Source organism: Callospermophilus lateralis, chromosome 16 (genome assembly GCF_048772815.1).
Source record: "Callospermophilus lateralis isolate mCalLat2 chromosome 16, mCalLat2.hap1, whole genome shotgun sequence".
Lineage (NCBI taxonomy): Eukaryota > Metazoa > Chordata > Mammalia > Rodentia > Sciuridae > Callospermophilus > Callospermophilus lateralis.
Window position 1 is genome coordinate 55,343,389 of NC_135320.1, and position 17,028 is coordinate 55,360,416.

General features: G+C 32.9%; 1 protein-coding gene across 4 annotated transcripts in view; it reads left to right on the forward strand.

The window, feature by feature from the left end:
• The window catches only part of Vps13b (vacuolar protein sorting 13 homolog B), a 736,334-nt gene that overhangs the window by 62,980 nt on the left and 656,326 nt on the right, over positions 1-17,028 (forward strand). For all 4 annotated transcript variants that reach the window (XM_076835849.2, XM_076835851.2, XM_076835850.2 and 1 more), the window contains exons 6-8: positions 280-461; positions 7,956-8,130; positions 14,847-15,115. In XM_076835849.2, the coding sequence (XP_076691964.2) occupies positions 280-461; positions 7,956-8,130; positions 14,847-15,115 (626 nt within the window). The remainder of the gene's footprint in view (positions 1-279; positions 462-7,955; positions 8,131-14,846; positions 15,116-17,028) is intronic.

Here is a 17,028-nt window from a genome sequence, read left to right on the forward strand (position 1 = left end):
CAGTTTTGGATACTTGTCATGCAGTCTACTTAGGGGGCAATCTACTTAGGCCTCAGATTCTTTATACACATATTTTTTCCTATTTAATGTAATTGTTGGAATATTTAAATGATATAAAACATGAGAAATTCTTTTCATGGGATATAACATGCATTAAATGTTTCATGAATATTATTTTGCTGTATTTATTATTTTAATTGCTACTTGTACTAATGATTAATAGTTGCCCTTTTCCTCTAATTTTCATTTGTAATTAAAGTGTTTTTCTTTTCTTTGTAGCAACTGATCTGGTGCTAAGAAAGGTTATCAATTTTTCTGACTGTACAGTTTGTCTTGATAAACGAAATGCCAGTGGTAAAATAGAATTTTACCAGGATCCTTTACTGTACAAATGTTCCTTCAGAACTCGTCTACATTTTACATATGATAACCTAAATTCCAAGATGCCATCTGTTATTAAAGTAAGTGTCTCTTTTTCTGTAATTAAATAAACAAGTCTCTTTTATTTATTGGCTCTTGTGCATGCTTACATGCACAAAGAAAAGACAAGGAAAAATTAATCTCATGAATATATATGGCATTCATTTTTATAAAGTTTTTTGTGTATTCATAATTTTTATGTTTATAATTTTTTGTATGTGTTACATTAGCGATATTTGGGGATAATCTTTTTATTTTGTATAGTTATAATTTCCATTTTTAAGTTTAGCTATTTATTAATGTTTCTCTTCAAGTTGATAGAAGAGATCTTAAGAAAAAACAGCATGATTTGGATATAGCATGATGGGTCTGGGCATTAGGTGTATCCATAGGACACTAATTAAAAAAAAATAGGAAACTGTAAATGGATTGAAGAGGTATCAGTGGGAAGGGGGGGAGTGAAGGGATAAGGGGGAATTACTAGGGACTGAATTCTAGTGATGTGTTTCATGTTTTTGTGATAATATCAGGGTTTGTCCTGGTGTTGTATATAACTAAGAAGAATTAACAAAACAAAACATGAGATTGTGGGTTCAGTTTTCAATACCACACAGAGAAATGTATGCTCACAGTGGTCCAGATATCAGGATCTATATTTTAATTCTTATAATTTCTTCAGCATGATTAGTTAACAATAGTTATTTTCTCTTTTTCTTAGATAATCTTATAAGGCTTTATATTGCTAACTTTACAGTTTGTTGGTTTCAGAAGTTTTATGTTTTGATCCATGATTTCAATATATAATTAAAATTTTACAGTGTGGGAGTTTTTCAGGACATGTCTTTTGATTAACATGAAAATTTGTTGGTCTTTAAGGTAGCGGTATATATTTTCAGTGTGGTATATAAGTATAAATTCCATCATATTTTGTTACTTAATTATTTTATGAATATTGTTCTGCTGCCTATTTTTCTTGGATGAATTCACACAATAACTTTGAGCTTATTAACTAAGTTTCAATGTGGGATACATTTTTATTATTGAATTACTTGCCTCTGATTACCATAGTTCTGTGATAGGAGGACTGGCCCTAACTCTGAACAATAATAGTATTTCCTGCTTTTGTGTGCCTATATAAATAGTGATTTTTACATAATTTATTAAAACAATTTTCATTATGTAGCCTTACCATACATTTTATCTCTAAATAAAATCTATTTGTTTTTCAGCCATCTTTATGTTACTTTTATCTTCTACCATGGTTTTTTCAAAACTATTATTTTTTTCCTTCTATTTTTAAATTTGTTTCTTTGGCAAATATAGGTATGAAAAACCATTAACTAAGCTTACTTTTTTTAGCCTTGGATGTTTTACTAATCTGGAGAATGAGAAGGAATGAGAAGGTACATTTAAAATACATTTTGAAAGCAGGTAATGGGTGAAATCCAGCCCAGAATGCCTACACCAGCCCACCTGGGACCCAGGCTCTCTGAATGCCTGGTTCACCCCTCCACTGGCGGGGCAGTCACCCTCCAGAGCCTAGCCTCTGGCGCAGGACTGTCTTTTCCAACCAGCAGACTACCACTGGAGGTTAAGCCTGTTGTCCCAGATCCACTCACACCAACTTGTATAGGAACCAGATCCAGTATGCAGTAGCATCCATTGAGGAACACCAGCAGGGTTCAGATGCCCAACATCAAGGTGAGGTACAGACAATTTGTACGGGTACTATAAAAATATAGGGAACAAACTATAATATCTCAGATCCACATTGCAAGAAAGGAAGACACATAGACAACATGAAAAAACAAGGGAGGAAAATACCCCAAACACTATAATAACAGAACCCATGGGCAGTGAAGTTGATGAAATGTCAGAGAAGGAGTTCAGAAGGTTCATAATTAAAATGGTCTCTGAATTAAAGAATGACTTAAATGAGCAAATATAGGCAAAAATTGATCACTCCAACAATGAGATAAGAGAGTAAATACAGGTAGCAAAAGATTACTTCAAGAGAGAGATAGAGACTCTGTAAAAACAACAAAACAAAACAAAAAAAACCAAACAACCAGTCAGAAATCCTTGAAATGAAGGATACAATAAATTAAATAGAAAACTCAATAGAAAGCATAACCAATAGACTAGATCACTTGGAAGAAAGAATGTCAGATAATGAAAACAAAGTATACAACCTGGAAAATAAAGTGGATCACACAGTGAAGATAGTTAGAAACCATGAACAGAACATCCAAGAATTATGGGACAGTTATGGGACAGCATCAAAAGACCAAATCTAAGAGTTATCAGGATAGAGGAAGGTTCAGAGTTTCAAACCAAAGGAATGCACATTCTATTCAATGAGATAATATCAGAAAATTTCCCAAGCATGAAGAACAAATTGGAAAACCAAATATAAGAGGCTTACAGAACACCAAATGTACAAAATTACAACAGGTCTACACCAAGTCACATTATAATAAAAACGCCTAGCATACTGAATAAGGATAGACTCTTAAAAGCCGCAAGAGAGAGGAATTGGATCATATACAGGGGCGACCAATTTGTATCTTGGCAGATTTCTCAACCCAGACCCTCAAAGCCAGGAGATCGTGGAACAACATATACCATGCTCTCAAATAAAATGGATAGCAAGCAAGAATCTTATATCCAGCAAAACTAAGCTTTAGATTTGATGATGAAATAAAAACCTTGTATGATAAACAAAAGTTAAAAGAATGTATAACTAGAAAGCCTGCACTACAGAACATCTTCAGCAAAATATTCCAAGAAACGGAAATGGAACACAATGATAAAAATCAGCAGAGGGAGGGATTACACTAAAGGAAAATCTAAGAGGAGAAACCAAATCACATTAAATACAAAAATAAACAAAAATGTCTGGGAATACAAATCATGTCTCAATAATAACCCTGAATGTTAATGGCCTAAACTCACCAATAAAAAGACATAGTACAGCAGATTGGATTAAGAAAAAAAAAAAAAAGACCCAACAATATGCTGCCTCCAAGAAACTCATCTCATAGAAAAAGAAATCCACAGACTGAAGGTGAAGGGTTGGGGAAAATCATACCACTCACATGGACTGTGGAAGCAAGCAAGGGTTTCCATCCTCATATCAAATAAAGTAGACTTCAAACTAAAGTCAATCAAAAAGGATAAAGAAGGAGGACACTACATACTGCTCAATGGAACCATACACCAACAAAAATTAACAATTATAAATATATATTCCCCAAACAATGGAGCATCTACGTTCATCAAACAATCTCTTCTCAAGTTCAAGAGTCAAATAGATCACAACACAATAATTTTGGGTGACTTTAACACATCTCTTTCATCACTAGATACATCTTCCAAACAAAAGCTGAACAAAGAAACTGTAGAACTCAATAATACAATCAATAACTTAGACTTAACTGACATATATACAATGAAAACTACAGAACCCTAAAGAAAGAAATCAAAGAAGACCTTAGAAGATGGAAAGATCTACTTTGTTCTTGGATAGGCAGAATTAATATTACCAAAATGACCATACTAGCAAAAACACTATACAGATTTAATGCAATTCTGATCAAAATTCCAATGACATTCCTCATAGAAATAGAAAAAGCAATCATGAAAATCATCTGGAAAAATAAGAGACCCAGAAAAGCTAAAGCAGTCCTTTGCAGGAAGAGTGAAACAGGTGGCATCAGTATATCAGGTTTTAAAGTATAATACAGAGCAATAGTAACAAAAACAACATGGTATTGGTACCAAAACAGACTGGTGGTAGACTAGTGGTACAGATTAGAGGACATAGAACCTAACCCACAAAATTGCAATTTTCTTTTATTAGACAAAGGTGCCAAGAACATGCATTGGAGAAAAGATAGCCTCTTTAAAAAATGGTGCTGGGAAAACTGGAAATCCATATGCAACAAAACGAATTTAAACCCCCATCTCTCACCATGCACGAAACTCAACTCGAAATGGATCAAGAATTTAGAAATACAACCAGAGACCCTGTGTCTAATAGAAGAAAAAGTAGGCACTAATCTCTATCATGTGGGATTAGGCCCCAACTTCCTTAATAAGACTCCTGTGGCAAAAGAAGTAAAATCAAGAATCAATAAATGGGATGCACTCAAACTCAAAAGTTTCTCAGCAAAAGAAGCAATGTGTGAGGTGAATAAAAAGCCTCATCTTGGGATCAAATCTTTACCCCTCACACATCAGATAGAGCACTAATCACTAGGGTATATGAAGTGGTGAGTTCACAAAGCTAAACACCAAAAAAACAACCCAATTAATAAGTGGGCCAAGGACCTGAAGATGCATTTCTCAGAAGATGATATACAGTCAATCAACAAAAATATGAAAAAATGTTCGTCACCTCTAGCACTTAGAGAAATGCAAATCAAAACCATTCTAAGATTTCATCTCACTCCAGTCAGAATGACAGCTATTATGAAGACAAACAACAATAAGTGTTGACGAGGATATGGGGAAAAAGGTACATTTATACTCTGCTGGTGGGACTGCAAATTGGTGCAGCTTATATGGAAAGCAGTATGGAGGTTTCTTGGAAAACTGAATGGAATCACCATTTGACCCAGCTATCTGTCTCCTCGGTCTATACCCAAAGGACTTAAAAACAGCATACTACAGGGACACAGCCACATCAATGTTTTTAGCAGCACAATTCATGATAACTAAACTGTAGAAGCAACCTAGATGCTCTTCAGTAGAAGAATGGATTAAAAAAATGTGGCATAAATACACAGTGGAATATTACTTAGTCATAAAAAGAATATCATGGCATTTGCAGGTAAATGGATGGAGGAGAAACCAAGTCATGTTAAATACCAAAAATAAACAAAAATGTCTGGGAGTACAAATCATGTCTCAATAATAACCCTGAATGTTAATGGCCTAACAACCTGGAAAATAAAGTTGATCACACAGTGAAGATAGTTAGAAACCATGGGCCTTAAGCTGTAAAAATATGATCATTAAATTTATAATTTAATCTGACATTTTTTCTTACAGATTATTCCTTTCTTGTTATATTTCTAAAGATTTCTTCGTTCAACGTAATTTTATTAGTTATTGACATTTTCTTCTAGTACTTTTATTTTTAAATAAATAAATTTTTGTGTTATTGAAAAAAAGCAGGTAATGGATGTCTGGAAATTTTCCTATATGAAATAATCTTATTGATCATTAGTACACATTTAATTGTATATTCTAGGATGTAGATAAATTGTAGCAAAGTAAAAATTGTGAACTTGAGGAAGAACTTACTGTAAATATATCTCATTGTGTGTTCTCAAAGTTGATTTGCATAACATTTCACTGTGAAATGTACATTAGTATAAATAAGTTTTCTGCAATGTGGTTTTTGATTCTGGTAATCACCACATATAGGGTATCACTGTATTATGTGCAAGTGAAATACATTTAAAATTTTTTATTAATACTTTAGTATAATATTTGCAATTTTTGATTAGACCTATGATTCTTTCAATTCTAGTTGTAGGAAATATATGTTAAAGAGATGTAGTTAATGCATTAATCACTTCAAAGACAGGGTAATTTCCAAATATTTGCAGATATCTTAATTTTATTAAATCTTTCACATATGCTTAAGTAGCTTTTGATTATATTGGTTTATATTTTCGGGTAGGTGTTTATAATTTCCCATATTTTGTGTGAAACATGACATAGAGACCTATATTTATGAGAAACAGAACATATGGGTACATAATTTATCATTTTCTCTACTTTCTAAAATTTACTTTGTAACTTTTCAGAGGCATAGAAAGCCTGCATATAAATAGTTGGCTACATCTCTGATTAATTTCTTAGGATAAATTCCTATATTTGTAAATATATTTAGAAAAATTTTAGCGGGGCACCGTGGTGCACACCTGTAATCACAGTGGCTCAGGAGGCTGAGGTAGGAAGGTGGTGAGTTCAAAGCCAGTGTCAGCAACTCAGTGAGACCCTGAATTTAAATAAAATACAAAATAGGGCTGGGGATTTGGCCCAGTGGTTGAATGACCCTGAGTTCAATCCCTGATACCCCCCAAAAATTTAAGACCTGTAATAGGGATTTCTAGAGAGGTTTAATCAGGTTATGCTTTGATGAACATTAAGGGGAGTGCTTGTATGATACTCTTGTTAGCCTTATTTGTGATCATATTTTTAAAAAAATTGCTAACCTATTGAGCAAAAAATAACACAAGTATATTGATGTTTTTTAGTGAGTTAGAATTTTGAAGGTTGTTCTTTGTTCATTTTTCTAATGAGGATTCATCTTAATGATTTCTAAAGAACTTTTAATGTATATGTGAAGGATAAATTCTTTGTTCATTGATTTTGCTAAAATTGCTCATCGCTAGTTCTGTTGGTAGAACACATTATTTATAAAAGGATGTTACAGAAATCTCAACTAAGAAAAGCTTAGCTAGCTTACATAACTCCTTTTACTACTTCTTTTCCCCACAATTTTTTTTTTTTTTTTAAATCTCTTCATGGTTTATTCAGCATATTGGTTTTAGGTCAGTTTGAAGAGACTTGTTCCTTTATATGAAATATAGTATTTTATACCCCTTCTCCCATATATTATCATTCTCTCCTTCTTACTAATATAATTATTTTGGGCCTTGAGCTATAAAAATATGATTACCATTACCTGTTTTTCATAGACACTCAAATACTAGTTAGTCAAAATAAGCCTAAGAGACTTGACTTCATGGCTTAATTGATTTTCTTTCATGTTTATATAACTGCAGTAAACCATTACACTGAAGCAGTGTTTATATTTCATTATGTTTCTTTAAGAATTTCGAATGTTATATATCCTTCTTCTTAGTAATTAATTCAATTTCTTATAATTGATTTATGTTACAAATTTTATGTCATGTTTAAATATATTTAAAATTTGAAGAACTTTATAACATATTTCACTTGATTTTCTATATTTGACAATAAAATTTTATTGTTTCCATACATAAATAGTTATTATTATTACTTATTCTCAAACATATTATATATTCTCAAACATATGGTTTGAGAATGCATATGTGTTTTTTTTGGTTAATAAAATTGGGATAAGTGATTACAGTTTTACTAAAATGACATCATGAAATTTTCATTGTTGGTTTTGACAGAGGTCTCCCACTTACTCCCATGGGGGAGAAAAAGTATTATACTGTAGGTATTTGGTTACTTTTTTTTATGGAATAGTTATGTGTAAATCTAATGAAAATATATATTCTGATTATTCTGTTTGTATTTGCATTGTTAATCCATTTTTTATCTGAAGTTTGCTAATCATTATAGCAAAAATTTACTTAATCTGTAAGCTTTAGAGTAAATATTATTTTGGCTTAATTTTTAGAAATTTGGTACATCAGTGTTTCTCAAATGATTTTGCATTTTAATACCTTTGAAATTTATTCTCTTATTTTAAAAGGTATTCCCATTAAACATGCTTTTGTTGTCTTTTGTGTTTCAAAATACAGATTCATACCTTAGTAGAAAGTCTGAAACTTTCTATCACAGATCAGCAGTTGCCTATGTTTATTCGTATAATGCAGCTTGGGATTGCTCTTTACTATGGAGAAATAGGCAATTTTAAAGATGGTGAAACAGAGGATTCTGCTTGTCACAATAAAGATATGTTAGGAAACATTACAGGTAAATACAGCAAAATTGAATAAAGAATTGTCATTCTTAGAAAATGTTTTCCTCACTGGTAAAACTTTAAAAAACACAATAGTTTGAGTTATATATTCCATTGTGTGTGTGTGTGTGTGTGTGTGTCTGTATACTTCTGCATAGCAAAAAAATAGTGTTGAGAATGTTTACTTATAGGTATATTTAAAGTGGTACAACTTAAAATTTCCTAGTAAAAAAATATTGGTATTTTTTTGCAAAGGCTAACTTAGTCATTTACTTAGTGGAGTTTTGTAATATAGTTAGTGACATGTATACTTCATTGAAGGATATTAAGTGTATCTAGTCAAGTCAGTTCATTCCAGTTTTATGAAATTCTATATGGAAGGCAGTGTGGTTTGTAGTGTAGGAAAATATATGAGCAATGTGAGATAAATAAGATGTGTTCTCTTCCCTTAAAATCTTAATGTCAAATGAATAGTTAAGTTTGATGAAATATAGTGGCAGAATGATAAACAGATGTGAATGATCTGAAGTAGAAGGATGATGAAAGGAATGATTAATTTTAACTTGCTTTTGGATCTATGAGGAAAAATTTAAATCAATAATTAAAGGAAATAGAACCTTAAGAGCATTTAAAACTTAGGACAAATAATCCAATTTTAAAGTAGACAAATAAATATTTTTCCAAGGATGATAGATGGCCAACTGACACATACTAAAAACAGATACTAAACATCATTGCCCATGAGAGGAGTGTTAATTAAAACCACATTGAGATGCCACTTTACAGCTACTAGGGTGAATATAATAAAAAAAACATAACAACAAGTGTTGTTGAAGATGTAGAGAAACTGAAACCTATATATGTTGTTTGTGGGAATGTAAAATAGGATATATGTTTCAGTAAACAATCTGGTAATTCTTTCAAAAGTTGAACATAGTTATCATATCCACTCCTAGGTATTACCAAGAGATTTCATATATGCACAGCTATAAACTTGTATGTGAATATTCATGGCAGCATTATTCATAACAACTACAATCTGGAAACAACTCAAATATGCATCACTTGATGAATGGATAAACAAATTATGGTATATACCTACACTACAGCCATACAAAGGAATTTAATACTGATTTGTACTTCAATATGAATGAACCCTGAAAACTTTAAGTAAAATTAGCCAGTCAAAAAGGAACATAGATTGTATGATTCCATTTATATGAAATGTCTACAACAGGCAGTTCTATAGAGGCAGTCTATACAAAATAGCTTTAGTAACTAGGGGCTGAGAGGAGGAGAGAATAATTCCATGTAGGTGGGTTTCTTTTGGGGGTGATGAAAATATTTTGAAATTAATGGTGATGGTATACAGTTTTGTTACCATTCTAAAAACTTCTGAATTTTGTACTTTTTTAGAAAATATGTTTTTTAGTTGTTGATGGACCTTTATTTTATTTATATATATGCGGTGTTGAGAATTGAACCCAGGGCTTCACACATGCTAGGCAAGTGCTATTCTACTAAGCCCCAACCCCAGCCCCAAATTATATACTTTTAAAGGGTAAGTTTTACAGTATTTAAATATTAAGTCATTAAAATTTTTACCTGGAAAGAAGTAAAAGAACAATAACTACTAAGTTACTTTAAATAAATACCCCTTTATTTCACAATGAATTCCTGTTAGTGAATTTTCTGTTAGACAATGAACCCCTGAAACTGGAACATTGTCTAACATCTGGAACAAAACCCAGCATATAGGAGGTGCTTTATTCATATTTTTTTTTCCTAGCACGACAAATTTCAAATATACAGAAAAACTGAGTTATTGTACAGTGGACACTTATGTACTCACTATCTAGCTTCCACCATTTATTTTTATTACATTCGCTACTACAGAGGTCTTAATATCCCTCTTTTTTAATACAACCAATAGTTTTACTGCCTTTCAAAGTAAGTTACAGCTAGTGCACTTAACCCCAAGACTTTATTGACTATTGTCGACCAGAGTTTGTTTATTAATGGGTCTTTGTATTATTTGGAAGGTTAAACTTATAAAGTGAATGTGTAAATCTTAAGTATACTATTCACTGATTTAAAAAAAAAATTATAGTTGTAGATGGACAGTATGCCTTTATTTTATTTGTGTATATTTTTACGAGGTGCTGAGGATCAAACCAGGTGCCTCACATGTGCAAGGCAAGCACTCTGCCACTGAGCTACAGCCCCAGTCCTATTCATTGAGTTTTGAGAAATACATATATCTGTGTTTTGCAAAACACTCACTAAGATATAGATTCTTAACATTTCAAAGAGTTCCTTATGTTCCTTTCCAGTCATCGCCCCTATACCTGACTGCCTCTACTCAGGAAACTACTGTTCTAACTATTTTTAACATTATAAATTAGTTGATTGATTCTAGGGTTTCATATAAATGGAATCATACAGTATATACTTTTTTTGTGAAAGACTTTTGTTATATTCTTAGCCCATTTGTACCAGGGCTTTGTATGGCTGGAATTAAATTATACATGCTTCAATATGAACATACTCTGAAAGCTTAAGTGAAAATAGCCAGTCACTATTAATGGTAGGTTGCAGAAAGACCAAAGAAAGTTCCTCAAGACAATGTGTGAAACATGATTTATTGGGGAAAGCTTGCAAGAGATTAGTGACTGCTTCAAGAAGAGTTCAGGGGTGGTAGGCTGAACAGATAGCACCTCCACCTCTCAAGATGCTTCACCAAGCAGTACCTTTGTTCCCTGGTGGCTGGTTGTATGAGTGACGAGTTTCCTTTCCTCAGTGCCCTGAGTTATGCACTCATTTTGTCTCAGAGAGGGGTTTCATAGGGCTGCAGAGGTAGTGACATCTTCAGGATTAGTGTGCTTGCATAACCAACATCATAAGAAGGAATTATTCTTATATGCAACAAAATAGCTTTCTTTAGTTAACAATAACTTACCCTAATTCCTAGGGTGCACAAGAGAAAGGTGGATTTTCCTTTTCAGGCTTGTTCTCACTGTTCCTTTTTTTTTTTTTTTTTTAAACACAGAGGGGGCAGTCAGGGGCATTTAGGGAGTTGTTATTTTCTTGTTCTCCTTTTTATTTAGGGATGATACAGCCTTTTTTTTTTTTTTTTTTTTTTTTAGTAAGCATAATGTTTTTGGAATTTTTCTGGGTGTTGCATGTATCGGTCATTTCCCCCCTTCTTATTACAAGAAACATTGTCTGAATAAACCATCTAACTATACCACAGTTTCTTTCCCCCACCCCATTTTCCTGTTGATTAACAGAGGTTTTATACTTTTGAATTATTTCTAGGTTTTGGCTACTGTGAATTAGGTTTCCAGGAACTTTCTTGCAAAAGTTTCATGTAGAGTTGTGCTGTTCTTTCTTTTTAGTAAATCCCTAAGAGTTAGAATTATATGTTTTAGGTTTTTAAAATACTACCTGGATTAGACACATTTCCATCACTACTAATAATACCTAGATAAGGTATATTTTGGCTCATACTTTAGAAGCTTTTATTCCTTGATGGACTGACCCCATTTGCTTTGGGCTTGTCATAAAGCAGCACATCCTGATGGGAGCAAGTGTTGAAGCAAAATGGCTCACTTGGTGGACAAGAAGCAAAAGAGAAAGGAAGGAATGAGGCCCCACTATCCCCTTGCAAGGCATGCATTCAGTTACCTAAAATCTTTCTACCAGACCCTACCTACTAAAGATTCCTCCACCTCCCAATAGTACCTCTCAGGATAGCTATCCTTTAACAACGTGTGAATCTCTGGGGGACACTTACCTAAACCATAGCACTACCTCACCTTTTTTCCAAAGTAGTTGTACCATTTTACATTCTTGTCAACAATGAGTGTTTCTAGTTGCTTTCTATCTTTATAACATATGGTGGGGTTAGCATATTTTTCCTTCTTGCCATTCTGATCTGTGTGTTGTGATATCTCATGGTTTTAATTGCTATATCTTTCATAAGTAAATATTTTGAAATTTTTAATGTTCGTGTTGACCTTTAATAAATCTACCTTTGTGAAATGTATGTTAAATAAATTTAAGGACTTTTAAAAACTATTTTTGGGCTTCTTTAGTGGTTTGTAAGAGTTCTTTGTTTATTCTGAATTCAAATTATTTTCTTTGCCAGTTTGTGATTTGCAAAATAATATTTTTTTCCCTCATACTGGGGATCAAACCCAAGGCCTTTCACACACTAGACAAGTACTTCATTGCTGAGGCATGCCCCCAGCTCATTGCCTCTTCATTTATTAGTAGGTGTCTCTTGAATAGAAGTTTTAAATTTTGATAAAATGTAATTTTCAAATTTCTTTTATAACTTGCTTTTTGTGACCTAAGAAAATGATTAGGTTTTTCTTGTTTATTAAGAGAGAAAGAAAGCAACTCCACTGTTTGATTTCAGTGACATTTGAATTAGTTTTCTTGTATTATTTAAAGCATGGACCCTTAACCTTTTTTCGGGGTGTGTGCCTGGGATTCCTTTGACGTTTTGGTAAAACCTGTGAACTTTTTCTCAGAAAGTTTTAAGCATCTTCATTATGATGTTCCTTAGGATTATATCTTTATGTTACTTGTGGTTGCAGATTTTATATCTGTGGGTTTACAGTTTATATATATCTATATGTGTAAAAATTTTGGCCATTATGTCTTCAAAAATTTTTTATTTCCTGGTCTATTTTTTTAGGGACTCCATTTCTATGTATGTTATTCTGCTAATGTTTGAGAGTTGCTATTTATGTTCTTTTATCCATTTTATTTTTGTTTCATTTTGGATAGTTTCTATTTCAATTAAAATTTACTAATCTTTGTTGTGTCTAATCTGTTGGTCACATCTAGTATATAATATATATGAAATTTTTATAAATGTATAAACGTACATATATTTTATTTTTATCTTTAGAAGTTCAATTTGGGTTTCATTTTATACTTCATGTCTCTCCTTAACATGTTTACACTTTCTTGAACATATACATTTATTTGTATAGTTGTTTTAATGTTTCTGTTTGCTTATGCTATGATCTTTGTGAATTCTGGATACATTTCTGTTGATTGACATTTCCCCTCATTATGGAATATATTTTCCTTCTTTTTCGCTTGTCTAGTATTTTTCCTTCTTTGTGGTACTAGAGATTGCATTCAGGAGCTCTCTATTTCTGAGTGCTTTGGGTGTATCCTGAGCCCTTTAAAATTTGAATTTTTTTTTTGTGACAGGGTTTACTAAGTTTCCCAGGCTTGGCTAGAACTTCTGATTCTCCTTCTGCTTCAACCTCCTGAGTAGTTTGTATTATAGGCATGAGCCACCATGCCTGGCTTTTTTTTTTTTTTTTTTTTTTTTTTTTTTGGTGAGTCAGGGTCTTGCTAATTGTCCAGGTTCATTTTAAACTCTTGGGCTGAAGTGATCCTCCTGCCTCATTTTCCTGAATAGCTGGAACTGTGGGAACTTACCAGTCTATACCTAACTCCCCAATAATTTTTAATTGGATGTCAGACATTATAAATTTTGCCTTATTGGGTGCTGGATTTTTTTTGTTCCAACAATTATTTAAGTTCCCTGGAAACAGTTAAAGTCTTTAAGGCTTGTTTGTAGGTTTGTTAGATGGGATCAGAATAACCATTTGCTTAGACCCAATTTTTTTTGTTTGTTTTAGTTGTAGATGGACACAATATCTTTATTTTATTTATTTATTTTTATGTGATGCTGAGGATCGAACCCAGGGCCTCACACATATGAGGTGAGCACTCTACCGCTGAGCCATAACCCCAGCCTCCTGCTTAGGCCCATTTTATTCTCATTACTAAGATAGTAACTCTTCTATTTGATGAATTAAGAGCGCTTGCCTAGCATGTGTGAGGCACTGAAATTCTCAGCACTGCATATAAATAAATTTTAAAGAAAGGTCCATCAACAACTAAAAAAATATTCAACAAACAAACTTAAATCAGTGATTACCACTTCAGTTTTAATGGGTTAGACAAGAGGGGTCTAGAGACCAGTTCTGTATACCCAAGCTGGTTATTGTTTTCCCGAGTTGAAGTGACCTGATTTCTTGTTTTATAACTGATAATCAGTTTAAAATTGATGATTTCCAATTTGACATTTTACTAGGAATAAACTAATGAGTGGTTGGGATCTATATCTTTAGTTTGCCAATTCATGACTGATAGAATTTCTTTTCTGAAATTTTTTTATCTTTAGAATAGGAAAAGTATGAATATATCTTATCCACTAATAAGAGTCACCAACATCATTATTTTTTCTTAACTGCCTATAAAAGTTACTTCTTTGTAACATTTAGTTTTATTCTTTTGGATAATTTTTGTTTTGGTGGATATGTTTTGTCTAGAAGTACTTGTCATTTTTCTCAGTTGGATGCATTAGGAAATGAGGAACTTGGATCATTCTGGTATTAGGTTTCAGTCTTTCAACACATTATTCTTATTTTTGAGAAGCAAGTGTTTGTGGATGGGACTTTAAGTTATCTTATTCTTTTATTTATTAAAAACACTTAAAATTATGTGTAGTTGATAAAGTGTTAGCCACATTACATTAACCCTAACTTATAAAGACTGACATAGTACAACATAAAACCTTGAGAGTGACATTGTTTTCAAGTGATAATATTAATGCATGATTTTAAAATGAGATTTAGATTTCTTTTTTAAAATTGTTTTCTTAATTTATTTAAATCAGCTTTATTTTGATTCCTAGGTGCTGAAGATGAAACAAGAATAGATATGCAGTATCCTGCTCAGTACAAAGGCCAAGAGTTGTATTCACAACAAGATGAAGAGCAGCCACAGGGATGGGTATCCTGGGCTTGGTCATTTGTGCCTGCAATTGTGAGTTATGATGATGGTGAGGAAGACTATACTGGGAATGATTCTACATTAACTATACATCAGCAGAAAGTACAGACTTTGAAGGATCCTATTGTTTCTGTAGGATTTTACTGCACAAAGGCAACTGTGACTTTCAAAGTAGGTGTATTTTCTTTTGCTGCTAATATCTCTTTCAACTTTAATGCTTAAATTTTTATTGCTAGTAAGATTCTTGAACAAAATGTTGTTTTGTGCTCAGTAGACATAATAAAACAATTTTTTTTTTACTGTTTTTCAATTGGGGTATTATAGTAACACGTAAAAGTAGAATTCATTTTGATATATATGCATGTAGCATAATTTGGCCAATTATAATCCACAGTGCCTCCCTCCCCTTTCCCATCCCTCTAGCATCTACCTTGATCCCCTTCCTCTATCTCATTGTGATCCCTTCTATTTTCATGGGATACTCCTTTTTAATAATTTCTCATTTCTCTCCAGTTTCCACATATCTGAGAAAATATTTGACATGCTACGTGAAATAAGCCAGATGCAGAAACCTTCTGCATCTGGCTTATTTCACGTAGCATGTTGTTCTCCATTTCCGTCATTGACTAGCAAATGTCATAATTTCATTCTTCTTTATGGCTGAGTAAAACTCCATTATGTGTGTACACCAAGTTTTCTTATCCATTTTTCTGTTAATAGGCAACAAGCCTGGTTCCTTAACTTCAGTATTGTGAATTATGCTGTATAAACATTGATTTGTATGTGTCGCTATAGTGTACTGACTTTATTTCTTTTAAACAGATACCCAGGGTGGGAGAGTGAGAGATATGGTTGTTCCATTCTTGGTCTTTTGAGAAATCTCCATACTGCTTTCCAGAGTGGTTGTGCCAATTTGCAGGTCCACCAACATTGTGTGAGGGTACCTTTTCCCCCCACATCCTCATCAGCATGTATTATTATTTGTATTCTTGATGATTGTCATTCTAACTGGAGTGAGATGAAATCTCAGTGTAGTTTGCAGCATACCTGCGTGGATATGTTGGAGTGTTGACCCTGTTTTCTTCTAGTAGTTATGCTGTTCCCAGGTTAATTCCTAGTTCTCTGATCCTTTCTTTTTTTTTTCTTTCTTTCTTTTTTTTTCTTTTTTGTTTTTTTTTAGAAAGAGGGAGAGAGAGAGAGAATTTTTTTTTAATATTTATTTTTTTTAGTACTTGGCAGACACACATCTTTGTTTGTACGTGATGCTGAGGATGGAACCCGGGCTGCACGCATGCCAGGCGAGCGCACTACCACTTGAGCCACATCCCCAGCCCATGAGCCACATCCCCAGCCCTCTGATCCTTTCTGAGTTGACTTTTTTTGCAGGGTGAGAGCATATGTTTTTCTAGAATATGTTTTTGGCACCTTTGTCAAGGGTCGAATGATTGTATGTATGTGGATTTGTCTGTGTCTTGTATTCCATTTGTCTTTGTGTCTGTTTTAAAGCCAAGACCATGCAGTTTTTGTTAGTATAGCTCTGTAGTAGTATAATTTGAGATCCAATAGTAGTGTGATGCCTGCAGCATTGCTCTTCTTGCTTAGGATTGCTTTGGCTATTCTGGGTCTCAATTGTTTTTTTTTTTTTTTAATTTTTAAAATTTTTTGGTGGTAGATGGACTTTTATAATTTATTTATATGTGGTGCTCAGTGCCTCACACATGAGCAAGCGCTCTACCACTGAGCCAAAACCCCAGCCCTTGGGTCTCTATTCTTCCAAATGAAATTTAGGACTTTTTTTTCCTAGTCCTATGAAGAATGTCATTGGTATTTTAATGAGGATTGCATTAATTCTGTAGAATGCTTTTGGTAATTTGGCCATTTTTACAGTATTAATTCTATCTATCAAAAAATGTGGTAGATCTTTCCATCTTCTGAGATCTTTAATTTTTAAATTTCTTATTCTATAATTTTTATTATCATGATCTTTCACTTCATCGATTAGATTAATTACCAAGTATTTTATTCTGTTTGAGGCTTGATAAATGGAATTATTTTCCTTATTTTTTCTCAACTCATTAGTGGAG